Raw genomic sequence first — 22,773 nt, 5'->3', positions numbered from 1 at the left:
TCAGCATGGCATATTTATTTCCTGCTTCCTCTGTATCTGGCTGGTGACCCCTGTGACTTTGCCCTTCTTCTTCCCAGTGTCCTCTCCTTCCTAACCTCTTCCTGCCTAGCTATTGACCAGTCAGCCTTTTAGTAAACCAATCAGAAGGTGCCTTGGCAAAGACACAGCTTCACAGTGTACAAAATTCTATAACATCATTGCTGTAATGCATAGGCTCACTTCTCAGTTCGCTATACTGTTCCACTAGTCAATATGTCTGTCTTTACGCCAATCCCATAATCTTTTGAATACTAGAGTTTTGTAGCATGTTCCAAAGTCAAATAGTCTAACACCTTCTGTTTTTTCTCTTTGCCTAAGGTGATTTTGACTATTTGAGGGATTTATAGTTCTAGATAAAATTGAGTCTCTCCCTTTTTAGTTATGTGAAGAACACCATTGGTAGTTTGCCAGGAAATGTACTGATTATTCAAGCCACTTTGGATAGTGTGAACATTTTAATACTAGTGATTCTTCTAATCCATGCACAATGAATGTCTTCCCATTTTTTTGTATTCTCTTTATTTTTTTCATTAATGTTTTATAAACTTCATTGCAGAGATTTTTCAACTCTGACTAAATTTTTTTCTTATTCTATTTTTCATAGTTATTATAAATAGGCTTTAGTTCTATATCAGATAATTCACTGTTAGCATATAGCAACAGTCCTGAATTTGATGTGTTGTACCCTGCAACTTTGAATTCATTATTTCTAATAGTTTTTTGTGGGGTTGGGGAGGGTCTCTGTATAAGATGATGGTATCTACACACAGTGACAGTTTGAACCTCCTTTCCAGTTGAATGCACTTTATTTCCTTCGTTTGCCAGATTGCTCTGGTGAGGACTTCAGGACAAAAGTAGTTAGAGTGGGCGCCTTGTGAGGATCTCAAGGAGAAAGCTTTCAGCTTTTCTCTGTTCAGTTTACACTATGAAGCATTTTATTAAAACAGCAATAAAGGGTTGTTGGGTTCAACTCAACACTAAGCACCACATACACCAGAAAGTAGAAGCAGGTGGGTCAGAAGCTTAAGATCATCCTTGGCAGAAGTTCCAGGCCAGCCCAGACTACAGGAGGCCCTGTTTTCAACAACAACAGCAATAATAATAATCTGTCAAAATACTCCTAAATGTAAGATTAAGGGAGGAAACGCAGAGGAGTTATAAAAAAATATTGCTCAAAATAGAAAACTTTCAAAATCATTTGATGAATATATGAAGGGATAAAAGTATGGAGGAAATTTAAAAGGGACAATACCAAAATCACAGAGATAAAAGAGGAGGCACTGGGGTGACTTCTTTCTGAGTCCCCAGAAATTGGCTACTGCCAATTTCAAGCATGGAGGGGTTCGTTGGCTGAATGTGAAGACTCTTGTCCTGTTGTTTTTGTTGCTGCTGAGTCTATATTGGACAAGTGTTCATGTCTGCCAGTTGTCTTCATAACAGGGGTTTTCCTTCTCTGCAATACCAGTTGCCTCTGCTGGCCACGCTTATCTTTGCATTCTATGAGGTGGGTAAATAGTCTCACCCTCCTGAGACTCCTGATGATACCTCCTGGGGTGGCTAATGTTTCACCTGAGGGTTGTCCTCAGGTGCAAGAAGCAACCACAGCACTAAGATAAGTACAGGCAGAGAATCCATCTTCACACTCAAGACTTTCTGAGTATTTTCTGTTTGTTTTGTACCCTGTGACAAAATACCATGACCAAGGTGTGGCAGAATGGCTGAGAGCTCTTGATCCCACAAGTAGGAAGAAGAGAGGGCACACTGAGAATAATGGGAGGCTTTGAAACCTCAGAGCCCACCTCCAGTGAAACACCTCCTCCAACAAAGCCACACCTCCCAATCCTTCCCAAACAGTTCCACCAACTGGGGACCAAGAATTCAAACATATAAGCCCATAGGGGTCATTCTCATTCAAACCACCACAGTGTTACTGATCTTGCTGGCAGGATGGTGTGGTAGGCAGCACACACACACACACACACACACACACACACACACACACCTTTAGAACTTCAGAATTCTCTGATTCTACTCGAGTGAATAACGGATAGGTGGTTTCAGAGCTCAGAGCTATCAACCTCAAGGCTTATTCTCAGTTGATGAGCTGTTTGGTTGTTTTGGGGTTTTTTGTTTGTTTTGGGGTTTTTTTTTGCCTTTCCCCCCCTGACTTTCTCCTTCACCAGCTTTCACAGAGGTATCCTTTAGTCCACCATCTTACCCAAAAGTTAATGTCTTCCTTTCCATCTCTGGTTTTACTTGAGTCTTTCTTGTTTTAACTAGTCTTTAGTTTTTTCTAACTGAGGGTTCGTCTATCGTGTTTGAAGAACTCTCGCACATTGCTTCAGTGACCTTTTGTATTGTTTCATCTCCATTTTCTTCATTTTGACTCCAGTCTTTATTATTTCTTTCTCTCTGCTAATTTGGAGTTTGGTTTGTTCTTGTTTTTCTGGCCCCTTGAGGTGCAGCAAGGGACCGGGTGCAGCACTGAACTGTTTGGATCTTTTCTACCATTTACGTGTAAGGCATGATTGCTATGTACTTCCCCGTTAACGCTCCTTTGGCTTTAGCCCATAAATTTTGGCATGTTGTGTCTCTATTCGCACCCGTTTCAAAAGGATTTTTAAAATTTCTTCTCGATGTATTGGCTGCTCCAAAGTAAATCATTTAACTTCCATGTGTCAGTGTAGCTTCCTCCTTCTTGTTTCTGACTCCTATAGTTTTATTGCATTGTGCTGAAAAAATAGTCGATGTGATCTCGGTGTTTGTCGGTTTGTTGAGACTTGTCTTGTGGCCAGCCACATTATCTGTCCTGGAGGAGAATTTGTGCTGATGAGGGAAATGTGACTTAGGCAGCTGGTGGGATGCTCTGTGCATGTCTGTAGGCCAATTGGCCAGGGGTGCAATTAGACTCTGCAGTTGCTTGGTTGGTTTTACTATGTGGACAGTCTGTGTGTCACTGGATACAACTTCCTGATCCCTGCTGCAGTGGCGTATCTCTCTCCCTTTAAACCCAGTAATATTTGCTTCGTGTATTTTTTTTCCAAGCTTAATGAGCTTCTTTAAAGCAGCTGTTTTAGCTGGGCAATGGTGGCACATGCCTTTAATCCCACACAAGGGAGACCGAGGCAGGCGAATCTCTGTGAGTTCGAGTCCAGCCTGGTCTACAAAGAGAGTTCCAGGACATCCAGGAATGTCACACAGAGAAACCCTGTCTCAAGAAATCAAACAATAACCACAACAACCAAAAAAGCAGCCGCTGTTTTAAATTCTATGGGGGCTCTTCCAGACTAGTTACTAGCTGTTCCGCTTCTAGAATTTTCTTTGAGTGGTAGATGCAGGCATGGTTTTCTGAAAACTCCCAATGCTTACTGTCATGCTGTAGCATCTGGCCGTCAATGGATTGGCTGTTTATTTTACTTTTCCCTAATCTGACTTTGTTGTGTCTTTCTTCCTAGAAATGCTAACCTGGATGCTTGCTTCTCACATCCAGTATGTCAGCACCAGGCAATGCCTGAGTCCAATTTGCTAAGAGTTTGGTATTGATACACTGTCACAATTACAGTATTAGAGGGCAATCCAAACCAGGTTTTCCCCAACTACAGTTAGTATGTTGTTCAAAAAAAAACTAGGAGAGCATCTAGAGAGAGAGAAGTCTATCCCCAGAAGCCTTCCCGGGGAGGCAGCATAGACCCAGATACATCATTCACTTACTAATCCACTGTTAGACATGGAAGGACTCTGCCCTGTTCTGGGCAGAGTCATCAGGAATGGGCCTATGTCATATCTATGGCCACCAGGCTGGGCTCCAATTTAAAGGACTGTGCTAGCATTCACCCCCTGCTTCGCCCACAGTTAATAGCTTTGGGGCAGGAGTTGCAGGGCTCTGGCTAGCACTGAGTTTCATCATAGGAGGCCTGGTGCTGGGTCTCCCATCTAAGACTACACTTAATTCTGTCTTCCTACCCTAAGTCAGAGGGGTCTCTGTGCTGTGCCTCCTGGGGGTGGAGGAGGGATGAAAGGGAAGACATGGGGACCTGCCCTTCCTGCTCTCTTCATTGTCTTATCATTTTGTTAGACTAAAAGGGGCCACGGTAGCATCCTGTCTGCTAGTCTTAGCTCTTCTGAAGAAAGTTCGGTGAGAATCGAGGGAGACGGTTTCTTTTTTACTGTTGGAGAGGGGACGCTGAACCCACAGTCGGCACGTTAGACAAGCACTCTTCCAGCCCTTAACAGCATCTCGCCCAGCCTCTCGGGGTTCAACCTCTCAGATCCTACCACCATCTCCATCTCAGAAACTCCTCTTTTAGCCTTTTTCTTACACTGGGAGTGAAGTTTAGAATAATTTGTTTGTTTGTTTGTTTTGTTTTGTTTAGGTTAATAACCATTGAATATCTAAATGTTCTAGCATTCTCTGACTATGATTCTAATTGATGTCAGAGGCCTAAAGGCAATTTTGAAAGAATGAATTGTTTCTCAAAAAAGTAATGAAATCATATCTAACTAAACTAGGGCCTAAGGGAGACTCTTGCTACCAATTAATAAAATATCCCCGAAATGCAATCACCAACCAGGGACAAGCTCTCCCAAAAAAATGAGAGCTGAAACCTGACCTGCACACCACCACCTTCTCAAGTGTCTAAAGCTTCATGGCAATTGACCCTGGGAAACCTAATCCAGGGTTCATGTCCATCCAATGTGACACCACAGATAATGTAGTGACCTCGGGGGACAATAGTGAAGCTTCGTCATCCTTGTTCTAAAGGAAGTAAACAGAATTTGAGGCTCTTTTAACTCAAGGTTAAGTGTCTGCTCTACCTACCTACCTTTCCAATATAAAATCCTTAGAATACCATTTAAATTATGGTCCATAACAGTACTTTCACAATATCAAAACATTTTTAAGTAGGCTGACCAATTACATTACATTCTCTCTCTTTCTCTCTCTCTTGGGTGTGTGTGTGTGTGTGTGTTTGCCTGTATGTATGTAAGTGTGCCATGTGTGTGACCAATTCTTGTATAACCCAGAAAAGGGCTCCAGATCCCCTAGAACTGGAGTTACAGATGACTTTAAGTCACCACGTGGATGCTAGGAATTAATTTTGTGTTTTACTTATACTAAAAGTAATCAAACTGGTGGAAATTTGTATAAAGGATGTCAAATAATATTGGAAGTAATTGTGCCAATGATGTTCTTTGTGTTGATTTATAAAGAAAAAGAGTCTTGGAAATACCATGCCACTCACTGTGATCCTGGCTGGAGTCCCTTCAACCGTAAATGCTACAAACTTCAGAAAGAAGAAAAGACCTGGCATGAGGCTCTGTATTCTTGCCAGTCTAATGACAGCGTGTTGATGGATGTGACTTCATTAGCAGAGGTGGAGTTTCTTATAAACCTCCTTGGGGATGGTGAGCACCCAAGACCTTTGATTTAAGACCTATGAAATAGCATGTTACTACTTTTTAATTAGAGTTCAAAAGAAATCAATTAAACTATTTAAAGGTGATTGTTTGTAATATATATTTATGGTGTATATATAATATATGTGAATAGATATGGAATATATATATTCAGAATTTCTAAAAAAAAATCCAGAAATGCAACTCACTGGATTTTTATAAGTCATATATTCAGAAGCTATGCAACATATTCACATTTTCCCAGTAGATTAAATATATATATTTTTAAATCTTAAGTGGTAACAACTGACCAGAGGTAAGGAACCAATCCCAAATGGTGCATACACAACCCATACACCTAAGGCTCTGGAAAATTTATGGAAGACAGAACAGAAAGACTGTGAGAGTCAGAGGACCAGGATGCCTGCTGTGAGACAGAATCTTCTAGACATACTAGAGAAGTGGCACCCATGAAATCTTAACCATGCAGTTGACAAAACAAGACCTGCATAATGACAGCACCGTTGACATGCCGACACAGATAGGGGACATTTCACAGGACCCCGCCCCTAGACAAAGGGCTACATCCAATTCATGGCTACATAGAGAGAAGAGTCAGTTTTCTCCAGGGACGAGCCACCTGATAGGTTATTCAATCCCAAGTGGTCGTCACTAAACACACATACACACGAGCAACACTAACTGGACTCAATAGATTATGTACACATATATGTAACAAAATAATTAAAGAAGGGATCATGAATTTGAGAGGGAGTACAATGGGTCACAGAATGGAGAGGGAAAAGGAGGGGTAGAAATGATGTAAACACATTACATTCTCAAAAAAATAAAAATTAAATTAAAAAAATCTTAAGGAGTAGATAAAAGCCATTCCTTGGCAGATGGTGGTGGCTCACACCTCTAATCCCAGCACAGGTAGAGGCAGGTGGATCTCTGTGAGTTCGAGGCCAGCCTGGTCTACAGAGTGAGTTTCAGGACAGCCAGGGATACGCAGAGAGAAACCCTGTCTTTAAAAAATAAGTTGTAGAATATTATTTTAAGATGTATTACATCTGTTTATGCTGTGGAACTTTTGTTTAATGATGCAAAGATGTGTTGTATTCTTTTATGTTGTATTTGTTTAACTCTGTGAAGCTGTGTAACTGTGCTTGTCTAAAACATCTGATTGGCCTAATAAAGATCTGAACAGCCAAAATCAAGACAGGAGAAAGGATAGGTGGGGCTGGCAGGCGGAGAGAATATATAGAAGGAGAAATCTGAGAAGAGGAAGAAAGAGCGAGAGAGAAGGAGAAGTGGGCACAAGGGGCCAGCCACGGAGTAAGAGTGAAAATAAGATATTCAGAAGTAAGAGAAAGGGGAAAGCCCAGAGGCAAAAGGCAGACAGGATAATTTAAGAAAAGCTGGCAAGAAACAAGACAAGCTAAGGCTGGATATTTATAATTAAGAATAAGCCTCCATGTGTAACTTATTTGGGAGCTGTGTGGCAGGGGGCCCCTAAAAGAGCAAAAACAACCAACAACAACAAAAAGGAAGGAAGGAAGGAAGGAAGGAAGGAAGGAAGGAAGGAAGGAAGGAAGGAAGGAAGGAAGGAAAACTCATTCCTTAGAATTTCTATGCAAACCCTAAACCTGTAAAGCAGCTTCATGGCCACTGGATAGCCACAGTGTGCTATTCTCTCATAAAGGGAATTTCTTTGGTAAATGATTTAAATAACTTCGTTTGGCTTGGTGGTTTTCCGGCTGTGTGTCATGCTCAGAGGTTCCCAGCTCCTGGGCCTCCCATCTTCAGTTCTTCAGAGCAAGCCCGGCCCTTGACATACATCAGCCATGAAGTCTTCCTGAAAATCCTGGAAATGATTGAGTTCAGTTTCCGGTGTTTAAAAACAAAAAACAACAAACCCAAAAACATCCCCAGTTCAGTTTCCGGTGTTTAAAAACAACAAAAAACAAACCCAAAAACATCCCCGGGCTCTAGGCAGTGACCTTTGCAATGTTAGCTTTTAGTTTGCAGACACAAATACTTCTATGTCCTTTTCCCTAATCCTTTGCATTTGGGATTAAAAGGATCCTGCAGCGTCCCCTGTATCAACAAGGACACTTGAAAGTCTCTCTGCTACCTAGCCTTTCTCACTGCATCCCGGCTGTGAGGCTTCCTTTGTCTTCCCAGCAACCCCACTGTTCTGTGTTAGCGCCTGGGAGAGCTTCTGCTTGTTTTATTGTGTGGGACCGAGGGGGAGCGAGAGCAGAAAAACATTCAACTTACACTACGGTTAAAAGAGTTCTATTGTTGGTGGTGTTTTAATGTTTCCCTTTCAAAATCCAATTAACCTCTTAGTTTTTCTTTTCCTTAGGCAGAAGCAAAACTAGGCATTTCAGGTTGCTTTGAACAAAGTGGAGACTTGCCCTGGCCACTGCTTGTTTTGGGTTTCGCTCACACTCTGCCTTCCTTGGAAGGCCTATACTGAGTAAACCTGGATATTGGGGGGAAAGAGGTCTAGACAGGTATTTCATAGTGAGATTCAAACAAGATTTATCACATAAAGAAATAAATAGAATCACACATAAGAAGGTATAGCTTACTGATAACCTGCATGTGCCATAAAAATATGCAAATAGTATCTTATAAATAATTTGCATTTATTTCTTACAGAAAATGCATCAGAAACATGGATTGGTTTGAGTAGCACTAAAATTCCAGTTTCCTTTAGCTGGTCCAGTGGTTCCTCTGTCACCCTCACTAACTGGCACCCTCTTGAGCCTCGGATTTTTCCAGAGAGAAGCCAACTGTGTGTCGCAGCAGAGCAATCTGTAAGTTGAGTCATTGGATTAGTTTTGTGGCGCCGATACTGAGAACCACATACGCCAGAGTCTCATGTCATGGGAGAGACCAAGAGAGGTGGTCCCTGTTGCTCATGGGGCCGGCCTCCTTACACATGGGAAGGGCTATAATCGTTACTCTGAGGAAAGAGGGGCCGAGCTGGGGTTAGAGCAGGTGTTCAGACAGGACAGGGGTGGGAAGCCTCTTTCAACAGATGATGTTTAAGCTAGACCTTCAAAAACAGAAACAAAAACCCCTTACGCAACCGAGGAAACCCATTCCAAGAGAAACGCAAGGGTAGACAAAGGCTTGCCTTCTTCAGTAGGCAAGCACATGACCGGCAGTAAGGAGGAGGTGAATGGGACAGACGGAGTACGAAAACACGGGCTTACAAACCAAGGTGGAGGAGCCATTGAAGTGGGACACAGTGGGAAATCCGCCCTGAAAAATAACCACGGTCAGAACATACAGAATGGATTGGAGAGGAGAAGAGAGAGAGAGAGAGAGAAATTAGTGTCTGTTCTGTGGGGAGCCTAGGGTGGAGGCTATGCGGAGAGGAGAGGAGGAGAGAAAAGGAGGGGAGGGGAGGGGAGGGGAGAGGGGAGGGGAGGGGAGAGGAGAGGGGAGAGAGGAGGGGAGGGGAGGGGAGGGGAGGGGAGGGGAGAGGAGAGAGGAGGGGAGAGAGGAGGGGAGGGGAGGGGAGAGGGGAGGGGAGGGGAGAGGAGAGAGGAGGGGAGGGGAGGGAAGGGAAGGGAAAAGAGGTCACGGTGTTTCAAATAACAAGATTCATGGTTAACTAAATTAGGTGTGGAGGGTCAGAAGCAAGTTTTTTTACTTGAACAATACCATTTGGCAGACGGTGGGCCGACCATCCTGGTGCAGAGATGAGGAAGATAAAGGCTGGAGGGCACTGGAGGGCACTGGAGGGCACTGGAGGGCACTGGAGGGCACTGGAGGGCACTGGAGGGCGACAGTTTCAAAACTGCATTAGCTGATTAACACCAAACGGTTGTGCAGGACGTGAAACCTCCTTGAAGACTAAGGATCGAGGGCAAATCTCACCCTCACAGGGATGGAATGGAGCCTTAGCACTCTGCATAGTCTTGTGTGCCCATCCCCTACTTCTGCGACATCAGATTATGCAGAGTTAGTTTAAGTCCAAACCATCTGAATAGTTGATTAAACATTTTACACAAACATCCTCTCTCTGCTCACGTAGCTGTTGGAAGCACTGGCTGGGTTTAAGGAGGCTGGAGGACTTGATAGGTGTCCCCATTCTTTCCAGCCACATGATGCTGTGTCAAGATCCCCCAAGAAACAGCTCATTAAATGCTACTTAAGTAGCTTGACAAAGTAATTGTGCCAACCAAACATGAAAAAATTTCAAAGCACTTACTTTTGTGACACGCTTCACTTTTGTATCTTTTGAGACTTGCAGAAACATGTGCATTCATAATTACACACGCTACCAATGTGTGTCTGAGTGGCATTTGAGGAGGAAGCAGCGGTGGTCTCTTTAGATGTCTGTCATGGATCTAGCTCTGTGGAAAGCCAGCACAGTTACAGGAGCTGGTGGTTTCTTGAGTCACTGGTTTTGTATATAATTAAGATGACCTCCATTTCCTATTGCCTGGTATGACCATTTCATTTACCATATTTATAGAACGAAAGCTAACATTTGGATAGGGATTGTTTTAATTAGTGTACCTTCATTGTACACGGTAATGGGGTTATAATGACATTTTTGTTCAAGCATATCACACACTTTGGCCATATTCAGCCCTCTTTAACCCTTCAATCTCCCTCCTCCTGTCACTGGTCCTCTCCCTCTTCCCCAACCCCCATCTCATGAATGAGCGCATGCCTGAGTGTGTGTGTGTGTGTGTGTGTGTGTGTGTGTGTGTGTGTGTGTGTGTGTGTGTGTGTGTGTGTGTAAAGCCTAGGTTCCACATATGAGAGAAACATGGGATAGTTGTCTTGTGTCTGGCTTATTTTAATTATGCTAATTCCTGAATAGGGGGTTATTTTAAGAAAATAAAGACAGATACTGATATTTGTCCTGGCTGGTTTTTATATCAACTTGACACAAACTAGAGTCATCCGAGAGGAAGGAAACCCAACTGAGAAGATGCCTCCATAAGATCAGGTTGTGGGCAAGCCTGGAGGGCATTTTCTTAATTAATGATTGATGGAAGAGGGCCAAGTCCATTGTTGGTGGGGCCACCCCTGGGCTGTGGTCCTGGGTTCTATAAGAAAGCAGGCTGAGCGAGCCACCATGAGCAAGCCAGTAAACACCTCCATGGGCTCTGCATCGCCTCCTGCCTCCAGGTTCCTGCCCTGTTTAGTTCCTGATCTGACTTCCTTTGATGATGAACAGTGATGTGGAAGTGTGAGCAAAATAAACCCTTTCCTCCTCAAGTTGCTCTTGGTCATGGTGTTTCGTCATAGCAGTAGTAACCCTAATTAAGACAATATTGTTGCATGGATCAGAACAGTGCTGTTCTGAGAGATTTTGTAGGGCCCCTTTTTTGTAGCTTATTAACTCTTTAAACAACAAGTATATGGAACATTGAAATTAACATTTACTTCCATCAAGCAGATCACAGTATGAATATAATAATTATTACATGAATAAATAATTGTTATCATTAATTTTACTTAAATATTGCTAACACCTAAATTTGAAGGTGAGAGCTATTCATTCACTCATCCTCCCAACAGCTACAAAGCACCTGTAGTATGCCTAACACTGTCCTATAGCATGATAATTTTCTGGAACATTCCATGGGGGAGACACACAGTGCTGCTCTTACTGGTGAAAATGTCAGTGTGGTATTTCCCTGAAGGCCATTGAAGGACTCCATATTCCCCTAAAATCCTGAATATCAGAATACCACCTGAAGTTTGAACTGAGTAGTTTTCATCTAAGGATCTGTTTTGTGTTAAGAGTTAAAAGTAATCTGAGAAAACAATATTCAGTCTGTTAGTTATTTTATCATTAGCAGTAAAAGATCTGAGAGTGACCTTAGGCCAGTGGTTCTCATCCTTCCTAATGTTGCAACCCTTTAATACAGTTCCTCATGCTGTGGTGACCCCCAACCATAAAATTATTTTCATTGCTACTTCAAAACTGTAATTTTGCTACTGTTATGAATCATAATGTAAATATCTGAAATGCAGGAAATCTGATATGGGTAGAAGGGTCATTCAACCACCAGAGGTTGAGAACCACTGCTTAGGCAAAAGTAAGAGAAAACCTAAAGGTGTCTGTATATGAAGAGGAAGCTTGGGCTGGGGCTAGGGAGATGCTTCGGTGGATAGAAAGTACCCTCAACAAGCGTGAGGACCTGAGTTTGGATCTCTAAGGCACGTGTGAAACCTGGGCATGGTGACATCCATGTCTGTAACCCCAGCAGTGGGGAGGAGGGAGGACACAGGCAGATCCCTGGAGCAAGCTGGGCAAGCCAGCCTAAGCAGTGGGTCAGCTCCAGGCTCAAGGAGAGATCCTGTCTCAAAAAATAAAGTGGAGAGCAGTTGAGAATGACGTTCGATGTCAACTTCTGGTTTACACACACACACACACACACACACACACACACACACACACACACACACACACACACACATATCTGCATATACATGAGCGCACACACATCAAAAAAGGAAAAAAGAAGGAAGAAAGGGAAGGGGAGAAGGAGAGACAGGGGGGCAGGAAGGAAGGAAAGAAAGCTGGGTCTGAGCCTGTCTGTACTTCTAGCCCTAGTGCTTGGGAATCTGTAGCAGAAAGATTGCTGGACTGAAGCAAATGGAGGCTGAATAGTGAGTTCTAGGCCAGCCTGGAACTGCACAGTGAGACCCACTCTCAAAAAAATAAAATATTTGATTAATTAAAGAGAAAGCAGAGTGAGGAAGGACTTTTTAGTGGAACATGAATTTTGATCCTGAGGGTGACTGGTGGTAGCTTCCGGGTATTTCCAGAAGCAACCAAATTCCTTCCACCCAGCTCTGGACTGCATTCCCACAGTCACAGGCAGAGAGCAGTCGCCAGGCTTTTGTGTGACCAGGCAGGGTTCTGGACCGCCACCCCCACTGGGAACACTTGCTGTTCACAGCTCGGCTCATGACTAACGTGCTGCCCATCAACATCCTCAGAGTCCACTCGCTCATCCTGTGTTACCTTTCCCTTTAGGAAGGACGCTGGAAAGTGAAAGGCTGTGAAGAAACACTCTTCTACATTTGCCAAAGAGCAGGGCAGGTCCTGGCTGATGAGGAATCAGAGTGTCACGAAGTAAGTATGGCCAATGCTACAACAGGGTACCAGGACTTCAGAACTAGAAGGATGTGCCCACCATGGATCAAAGGGGATTCCTCTGAGTGGGAATCTCCCCCTGACTAGTCAAATGTCAGCTGGGACACAGAAAGCCTTCTAGCCCTCAGAAGGATGTCTTACTGTGCTCTTTGACCCAAAACGACTTAAAAAAAAAAAAGATACAAATGTAAGTGATCATTCGGGCATGGTGGCACATGCCTTTAATCCCAGCACTCCAGAGACAGAGGCAGGGGGATATCTGCAAGTACGAGGCCAATCTGGTCTACAAAGTGAGTTCCAGGACAGCTAGGACTGTTACACAGAGAAACTCTGTCTTGAAAAATGACACACAAAAAAAGTATAAACGATCCCATTATCGTTTATATAAAAAGCATGGTGATCACTTGACCCCATCTCATATGTGATCCTCACAGTTAGTTCTTGAGTGGGATGCCAGGGAGCGTGGGCACATTTTTCCTTCTTTGGAGACAGGGTTCAAGCGTCTGCTGCCAGGACTCAGCCTCCCTTTCACCCTCTCAGCCTTAAATATTGTCATGAATACATCGATGAGGGAAGTGTACGCATGACATATTTGTTACTTGGGAAAAGACGGTAAAGCTGTGTTTAGTGTAAGCGACAAGGTATTTTTACATGCTTTAAATAAACGCTATTACTTTGGCTTTAAATCTAAAAGGCAGAATATTGTGCTTCAAGTTTCTTTAATGCATTTAGTATTTTGCAGTAAAGTTTTGTGAAATCCGTCGGTGTTAGTATCTGTTCCTCTGTCTCTCTTTGCCCACCCGCTTCTCGTTCTCACTCTCTCTCTGGCTGGCTGTATTCTAGAATGATACAGGCGTTGTTTTATGAAATTCTACTAACTTTCTCCCCTAATCCACCCATTGATAGTCCAGCTGAGGAGTGATCCATTTCTGCAGAAGCTCTGCTTTCCTCGTTAATCAATGTGTATACACATGAGCGACCCTGCCCACTCCAGCCACAGCGGACACGCCACTAGATGTTCCATCCAAGGATTGCAATTCCTGAATCAGTCCTAGCTGCCCACTGACCTAAAAATCTACCTTTCTGTGGCTTTTAAGGCAAGCCAGCAGGGTTGTGAGAGCATAGCACAAACAACTGGTATGCCCTTTGCATGCCTCTTTTCTGCTTCCTCTTCCAGCCGGGATCACCAGGATTTAAAGGTTTCATGTCCAGAGATGATTCTCAAGGTTTACGGCAAACTTCCCCCCTCATTTTATTTTGTGTCAGTCTATAAAAATGGTTCCCCAATGCTCTTTTCTTTTAGCTCATCGCTGCTGCCTTACCTTCATCCCAACGCTGCACTTGAAAGCGCTAGCACAGGGCTACAAAGGCCGTAGCCTGGGGGAATTCTGTTCCCCGAGACAATGGCTCTGTTACAGCTAGGGCAGCTGTAACTAAATCTCTATCATCCTAATAAAACTTGAGATTCAAAGGCTAGGGTGAAAACCAACCAGCTCAGAGAGTTAGAGCAGCAAATGGAACTTCCCCTCTTCTCTGGCGTCCAGGAAGCCTCTCTGCTTCCACACTACCCCAACTAAAAAACCCACTCTAGGCTCCTCCCTGCTACTTCCTGTCAACGGCTTCCTAACCCAGCCTCTCTGAGCCCAGGTTAATTTTATTTAATTAATGCACATGGACTACATCTTTACACAGTTAAACAAATGCAGCATAAACAAATGTAACACATCTTTGCCTAATTAAACAAGTATTCCACAACAGTTGCTTCAGTAAAACTCTCTAAATAACCGTACACGTGTAGTTCATTCATAACATGAGTGCTGAAGCCAGGCATGGACTATAATCCCAATACTCAAGAGGCTGGGGAAGATCATGAATTTGAGACCAGCCTGGACTCCACAGCGAGCTCCGGCTAGCCTGTGCTATATGGTGAGACCTTGTCTAAAAATAAATAAATAACCTTGATAACCTCCAAGAGAAAAGAGTGGTTTTTATTTCCCACTGAGTCATTTTGGGGTGTTGGACAGTGTGAGCAATGCTTGCATCTGTTATGCCCAGATTGAGGGGACCCCTCAAAGACCACCCTGGAGACTGAATCCATACACAAAAGATCTTGCCTTTATTCAAGCTCAAGCTTGGACTCTGCATCTGTCTGGCACAGCAGTGAGAGCAGAGAGCCCCAGCCCAGTCAGGGTAGGGTTTTTATCATAGCAGAGGTTGAGGTGAGGGTATTTCCAGGGTTCAGGACCCTTATTGGCTGACATTTGCCTAGGGGTTTCTGGGCCAAAGAGAATAGGTATGTGCTGGGCTGAGGGACATCTGGCGATTTTATCTATAATGGTTGGAATGTTAGGTATTTTCCCCTTGGATGCTGATTGGCCTGTTCCAGGGTGGTGCTAGTTTATGGCTTTTTCTGGAACTGGGTGTTGCCTTAGAGTAAACCAAACTCGGGCCTACTCTCTAGCTGGTTTCTATCGAGCCTGTCATGGCAGCAGTGTAGCCAAGCTGCCCTGGGCCCCACACAATGCAAAAGCTACTAAGAAATAAGAAATGCTTTGTCAGAAAGGTCAAATGTCAGTCGCTCCTCCCCCTGTCCTTCCGAGAGCAGCGCAGTGATACTTGAGGAGGCTCAGTCTAGAGCTTTTACACTGAGGCCCCAGGATAGTGTGAAATGGGAGAGCAGACCAGATCAGAGGTGGATGCAGGAGCTCGGTGATTGGCTCATTCCCTGGGGTGTTTTTGAACTGAATTAGCCAATTTCTACAGTGTTCTGAAATTAACTACAGAACTAAGACCTTTTCCAAGAAATATCCTAGAAATTATCTTGTGTCTGATCAAAAGCTGGTTATTTCTGGAATGGCAGGAAATGATGAGCATTTTAAACTGGTGATAAGTAAAAATGGACAGATGGAGGCATGTGACTTAGTGGTATTAGAAGCAGAAATGAAGTCAGGTGAACTAGAATAAGTGGGCAGCCACTGTATCGTACGACTTAAAGGGACAGACCCACCCTACCTTGCTCCCACGGCTAAGCCACAGACCTACAAATTGTCATCTTTGTCTGAGTGGCCAAACTTACATTCTTACATCCCCCAAAGGCCAACCACCTAATTCAGGGAAAAATCTTAACCACATATGAGTCTCCGTATTAGGAAGCCATTTTCTACTTAGAAACATGATCCAAACAAGACCCTCCTAGGGCCTTCAGATGTAGCTCAGTTGCAAGCATGCAAAGAGCCTGGGTTCCGTCCTCGGCACAGGGCCAGAGGTGGGGTGGGGGAGCAAAACATAGGTGCTTTAGCTGAACTCAATGGCTCTCTAAGTCCTAACACCCAGGAAGTTAAGGCAGAAGGATCACAAGTTTGAGGCTAACTTGGGCAACTTAAAAGGGGGTTCCAGGCTAGGCAAGTGTGGGCTACTGTAGCTTAAGTTTTCCTGCCTGGCCCACAGTCAGGACAAATCTCTCTCACCTGCCAGTCCCACAGCCACTCAGACCCGACCAAGTAAGCACAGAGACTTACATTAGTTACAAACTGTATGGCCATGGCAGGGTTCTTGCTAACTGTTCTTACAGCTTAAATTAATCCATTTCCATTAATCTATACCTTGCCACGTGGCTCGTGGCTTACAGGCATCTTCACATGCTGTTTCTCATCATGGTGGCTGGCAATGTCTCTCTGACTCAGCCTTCCACTTCCCAGCTTTATTCTCCTCCTTGTCCCGCCTATACTTCCTGCCTAGCCAATGGCCAATCAGTGTTTTATTTATTGACCAATCAGCAACACATTTGCCATACAGACCATCCCACAGCACTTCCCCCCCCCCTTTTTTTCCAAAAAGGAAGGTTTTAACCTTAACAAAGTAAAGTTATATACATTTTGGGAATTTGGGCGTAGCTTCTCTTACTACTTCCTGCTGGAGGGGGGTGCTGTATCTTATGGGGACACAAAGAAAATTTTAGGATTATGGAATAGTCCATGAGACTGTATTGTCTGAGCCAGTTGCCTTGAAACCGTTCTGGATGTTGGATCATCTGGGCCATGGTGTCATCGGAGACCTTTCAGGGGGGTCTTGGCTGGTCAAACCTGATGTATCTTAATCTGGAACAAATCCATAGCCTTTGGCTTTCTGTGGGAACAAAAGCAGAGTCTCCCTTCCAAAGCAACACATCCTTACATCCAAATTTTAAAGTCAAGGTACCTTTAAAATATACATTTTGGCATAACTCAACAGCTTTTACAATCAAATGTTTTCTGCAGTTAAAAATCTCAAAGACAACACAGTCCAGATTCTCTGTGTAATATTCATCTTTACATGACTTATTTTTATATTAATTTTACTGTCTCTTTAAAGACTTTATTTTTTTAAACTATGTATTTGTTTCTATAACTGTATATATCACCTTTTTGTCTCTTTCAAGCCTACGTATATTTTACACACATTTAAACTATTACATCTGAATCTGTCTTATTGTGAATCTATTGCTTTAAACTGCAGCATTTGTAAGACTGAAACGGCGCTATGGCTGCTGGCTCCGCCCACCTCAGCTTCTCAACATGACTACATTTACCGCCAGCTCTGGGAGCTATCGTGTGTCTATGCTTTTATCCAAGTAGTGTGTAGCCCAGAAACCTCTCTTTCTGTTTTGTACTAGCAAAGGCTAAATCCACCATGCAGCTTAATGTGCCACTTGCAGAGGCCTCATTCCCGCCATACTGCAGGTCGAGCGCACACGCTAGGAACCCGCCAGTAGCTCAAACCGGCAGCTGCCGCTCATTTGAGAAAGACAATTAGGAAGCTGTTTTTAGCTCCGTTTTAGAATCTTTTTTCCTCAGTTTTAGGTGGAAACTCTTGCCACCACGTTGGACGCCATTTGTAGCTTAAGTTTTCCTGCCTGGCCCACAGTCAGGACAAATCTCTCTCACCTGCCAGTCCCACAGCCACTCAGACCCGACCAAGTAAACACAGAGACTTATATTGGTTACAAAATGTATGGCCATGGCAGGCTTCTTGCTAACTGTTCTTACAGCTTAAATTAATCCATTTCCATTAATCTATACCTTGCCATGTGGCTCATGGCTTACCGGCATCTTCACATGCTGTTTCTCATCATGGCGGCTGGCAGTGTCTCTCTGACTCAGCCTTCCACTTCCCGGCTTTATTCTCCTCCTTGTCCCACCTATACTTCCTGCCTAGCCAATGGCCAATCAGTGTTTTATTTATTGACCAATCAGCAACACATTTGACATACAGAACATCCCACAGCAGGCTACCATGACTCAAAAGCAGCAGCAACCATGAAAAAACACCCTGGATACCTTCAGTCCGGGCCCAGCTGATCCACTGGGCAGTAACTCTACTTAAGTCCCTAAGAACCCCAAGCAGCTGATGTGAAATCAAACTGACAATTCCATAACGCTCCCCACTACCTGGAGGCCTGGCTTCACTGCACCCCCAAGTTCTCTGGCTCTGCTCAAGGCCTCTCCTGGGTTTTCTCCTTTGATCCTTGGGACAAGCATGAATACTACTCTTATCCCCACCTTGCAGGTGAGAAAACTCGATGTGGAGAGATTAAGCGTGTTTCTTAAAATGCATTCATTATTTACAAATGAAGTGGCTTAGGGGGAAGCCAGAATTCAAACACACAAGCGTCCTCCCTCCATGGCCAATTCTCTATCTTTACCCAAACATCACATCCATTTGAAAGAAATTCTGTGGGCCTAAAGAAAGGAAAGAACGGTAACTCTTGAGTGAGTGTCCTGTGTGTGTTTGTTTGTTTGTTTTTACAGTGTCCCCCCCCCCTTTATTTTCAGTTGTGTTTAAGTCTTTAAGTTGGTTACGTTTTTTGAAATGTAAAATAAGAAATCAAGACTAAATGTGTAAGTGGCTGTAGCTGCTGGTGATTCCAGACAGAATAAACACAAAAGTGATGTGAAAATAAAAACTCTATCGAGTCAGAGGAGAGAGCAATGCAAGCCGGGAAGAGGTCTCTTGGCATTTAACTAAATCAGATTGTGTCTCTTTCTTCTTTGAAGGGATGGGAGAGACATGGCCAATTTTGTTACAAAATTGACCCAGTCCTGAGAAACTTCGAGCAGGCTTCCAGTGGCTATTATTGCCCCCCCAGCCTCCTGACCATTGCCAGCAGGTGAGAGCGAACTTCCTAAGCTGACTCTGCTTTGACAGGGGCTTTGTGATGACAAAGTCTGTCAGCGGAGATCGTCTACATCTAAAGTTGGTAGATTACTAAGTGATTTTGAGTATGTATTGAGATGAATTGAAGTCTGGTGTTATTTCTAGCTTGATTTTTAAATGACAAATAGTAAAACTTAAGGTGGCTTTTACATTCCAAGAACATTCATTGATTATCCAGCTTTGTTATTATAGGCAGCTATATCTGGGTTTTGTCTTCTGTTTGTAATGAGAAGACAATGTCATTGAACAGTATTTGAAAAGTGATGGTTAAAAATTGTGGTTTGTTTGTTTGGTTAGCAGAAAAAGAACTATAAAGAGAATTGGAGGGCAGGAAAATGCTTCTTAGGGGTGTTTTGTTTAGACTTAGATTGCTCTGTACACAGTTGTCTTCCTGACAGTAACAGAGAGACTATACATGTTTATGCTATTTAAAAATTGAATCACGCAACAGATGTGTAAAGAGAATAAAAGTCTCATAGCAAAGGTGTGTCCATATCAATGCCCAGTAGAGTGAGGTCTGGGAGACCAGTTGTTCCACACGCCCAACAGAGCAGTAGGGTAGAATTTTCCAGTGGTTCCATGGGAAACTATACCAGCAAAGTAGGTCACTTCTGTGAGTTCAAAGCCAGCCTGGTCTACAGAGTGAATCCCAGGCTAGCCAGGGCTACATTTGATACTGTGTCTCAAAATAAACAGACATAGACACAGACAGACAGACAGACAGACAGACAGACACACACACACACACACACACACACACACACACACACACACACACACAAACACACACACATATATACACACACATACACACATACGCTGCTCTCCCTCCTTTGGAAGTCCACATTCACAGCCATTCTCATGATCTTTCCCCCTCCCACTCTTCCTTCTACACAGTGCTCAGGAATGCCCTCATGAAAGAAAGAAAAGTGGGTGTGACTGTACCTTGAGCAGCACAGAACTGAAGAGGTAGAGCATTACATAAATGAAACACGAGAAGGAGGAGGAGTAACAGAACAATTGGACAAGGTGGCCTTACAGGTTGTTCAGAGTACCGCTGGGACCCGAGCCAATGCAGAAATCTACCTTTGGGACTGCATTGCAACTGTTAGACAGTTTTTGGGGACAAAAATCTTTCCTTTCCTCCAAACTGGATACAAGAGAATATGCTAAACTTTTGTGGGGTGTTTGTTTGTTTGTTGCTTTGACAAACTATCTTTAGCAGCCAACACTAAGGAATAGTCGGACTCTAAAGCAGAAGTATCACATTTGTTCTCTCTTTTTTTTTAATTTTAATTTCAGCCATGTCTTAGTTGGGATTTTCTATTGCTGTGATGAAACCCTAAGACCAAAAGCAACTTGGGGAGGAAAAGGTTGATTTGGTTTACACTTCCACATCACTTTTCATCATTGAAGGAAGTCAGGACAGGAACTCAGAGTGGGAACCTGGAGGCTAGAGCTAATGCAGAGGCCATGGAGGGGAACTGTTTACTGGCTTGCTCCCCGAGGCTTATTCAATGTGGTTTTATTTATTTATTTATTTATTTATTTATTTATTTATTTATTTATTTATTTATTTATTTATTTTGCATCCTGACCACAGTTTCCCCTCCTCTTCTCCCATTCCCTCCCCCCACCTCTCTCCGTGTCCCCACCACCACCAAGCCACTCCTCCTCTATTTCTGTTCAGAAAGGGGCAGGCTTCCCATGGGTATCAACAAAGCATGGCATATCAAGTTGCGGTAAGACTAAACACTTCTTGTATTTAGGCTGGACAAGGCAATCCAATATGAGGAATAGGTTTCCAAGAGCAGGGTAAATCATTAGGGACAGCCATGCTTCCATTTTTAGGAGTCCCACAAGTAGATCAAGCTATGCAACTGTCACATGCATGTAGAGGGCCTAAGTCAGCCCCATGCAGGCTCTCAGGTTACTGGTTCAGACTCTGTGAGTTGCTACCAGCCAGGTTAGTCGTTTCTGTAAGTTTTCTTGTGGTGTTCTTAACCCTTCTGGCTCTTACAATCCTTCCTCCCTCTCTTCAGCAGGATTCCTCAAGTTTGGCCTAATGTTAGGCTGTGAGTCTCTGTATCTGCTTCCATCAGTTACTGGATGAAGGTTTTCTGATGACAGTTGGGGTAGTTACCAATCTGATCACAGGAGATGGCAAGTTCAGGCTAACGGATCCACTATTGCTAGGAGTCTTAGCTGGGGTCATTCTTGTGGATTTGTGGGAGTTTCCCTTATATCAGGTTTCTGCCTGTCCCTGAGGAGCCCTCCCGCTTCCAGTCATCTCTTTCAGCACTCTCCCCCTCCATCTACCCCCCAACCCAATCCCTCAAGTTCCCATCCCCACCCACTAGATCTCTTTGATTTTCCCTTCAAGGGAGATCCATGTTACCTAGCCTCTCTGGTCTGTGGGTTGTAGCATGGTTATCCTTTACTTTACAACTAATATCCACTTAATGAGTGAGTACACACCATGTTTGTCTTTCTGGATCTGAGTTACCTCACTCAGGATGATTTTTTTTCTAGTTCCATCCATTTGCCTGCAAATTTCCTGATGTCATTGTTCTTTTTTTTTTTTTTTTTTTTTTTTTTTTTTGGTTTTTCGAGACAGGGTTTCTCTGTGTAGCTTTGCGCCTTTCCTGGAACTCACTTGGTAGTCCAGGCTGGCCTCGAACTCACAGAGATCCGCCTGGCTCTGCCTCCCGAGTGCTGGGATTAAAGGCGTGCGCCACCACCGCCCGGCATTGTTCTTAACAGCTGAGTAATACTCCATTGTGTAAATGTACCACGTTTTCTTTATCCATTCTTTGGTTGAGGAACATCTAGGTTGTTTCCAGGTTCTGGCTATTACAAATAAAGCTACTATGAAGATAATTGAACAAGTGTCCCTGTGATATGATTGAGCATCCTTTGGGTATATGCCCAAGAGCAGTATAGCTAGATTTTGAGATAGATTGATTCCCAATTTTCTGAGAAACCACCATATTGATTTCCAAAGTAGCTGTACAAGTTTGCACTCCCACCAGCAGTGGAGGAGTGTTCCCCTTGCTCTACATCCTCTCCAGCATAAGCTGTCATTTGTGTTTTTGATCTTAGCCATTTTCACAGGTGTAAGATAGAATGTCAGTGTCATTTTTATTTGCATTTCACTGATGGCTAAGGATATTGAACACTTTTTTTAAGTGTTTCTCTAACATTTGAGATTCTTCTGTTGAGCATCCTCTGTTTAGGTCTGTATCCCATTTTAAAATGGATTGTTTGGTATTTTTATGTCTAGTGTCTTGAGAGCTTTATATATTTTGGAAATCAGCCCTCTGTCAGATGTGGGGTTGGTGAAGATCTTTTCCCATTCTGTAGGCTGCCATTTTGTCCTATGCCTGACAAAAGCTTTTCAGTTTCATGAGGTCACCACTGGTGTTCTTTTCAGGAAGCAGTCCCCCCTGCCAATGCATGCAAGGCTATTCCTCCATGTTCTCTTCTATCAGGTTCAGTGTAACTAGATTTATGTTGAGGTTTTGATCTGCTTGGACTTGAGTTTTGTGCAGGGTGATAAATATGGATCTATTTTCTACATACCAATGTCCAGTTATGCCAGCACCATTTATTGAAGATGCTTTCTTTTCTCCATTGTATAATTTTGGGGACTCACGCAGTCTGTGATGCTGCCTCAGGCCTTGATGTCCTCGGGCTTTACTGCCCAAGGTGCCCCACTGGTGTGACTGACATATGACATGACTGAGGCCATGTCGAGGCTCGTGGCCTGTGCAGCAGGGATGGATCCTGTTTTTACATCCATTCTTTTAGCCTGTGCCTTTTTATTGGTGAATTGAGTCCATTGATATTGAGAGATATAAATGACCAATGATTGTTAATTCCTGTTATTTGCTGCTGCTGCTGCTGCTGCTGCTGCTGCTGCTGGTGGTGGTGATGGTGGTGGCGGCAGCAGCAGCAGGTGGCAGCAGCGGCAGTGGTGGTAGCGAATGTTCATATGT

General features: G+C 43.6%; 1 protein-coding gene across 1 annotated transcript in view; it reads left to right on the top strand.

The window, feature by feature from the left end:
- The window catches only part of Pla2r1 (phospholipase A2 receptor 1), a 138,085-nt gene that overhangs the window by 46,437 nt on the left and 68,875 nt on the right, over positions 1 to 22,773 (top strand). Inside the window, 4 exon segments of the mRNA XM_052724437.1 lie at positions 5,251 to 5,445; positions 8,107 to 8,264; positions 12,464 to 12,562; positions 18,616 to 18,728. Of these exon segments, the coding sequence (XP_052580397.1) occupies positions 5,251 to 5,445; positions 8,107 to 8,264; positions 12,464 to 12,562; positions 18,616 to 18,728 (565 nt within the window).

The sequence above is a fragment of the Peromyscus californicus genome, unplaced genomic scaffold, assembly GCF_007827085.1.
Source record: "Peromyscus californicus insignis strain IS unplaced genomic scaffold, ASM782708v3 Scaffold_7__1_contigs__length_154581171, whole genome shotgun sequence".
Lineage (NCBI taxonomy): Eukaryota > Metazoa > Chordata > Mammalia > Rodentia > Cricetidae > Peromyscus > Peromyscus californicus.
The sequence above is the reverse complement of the archived record's forward strand: the minus strand, read 5'-3'. Positions and strand labels throughout refer to the sequence as shown.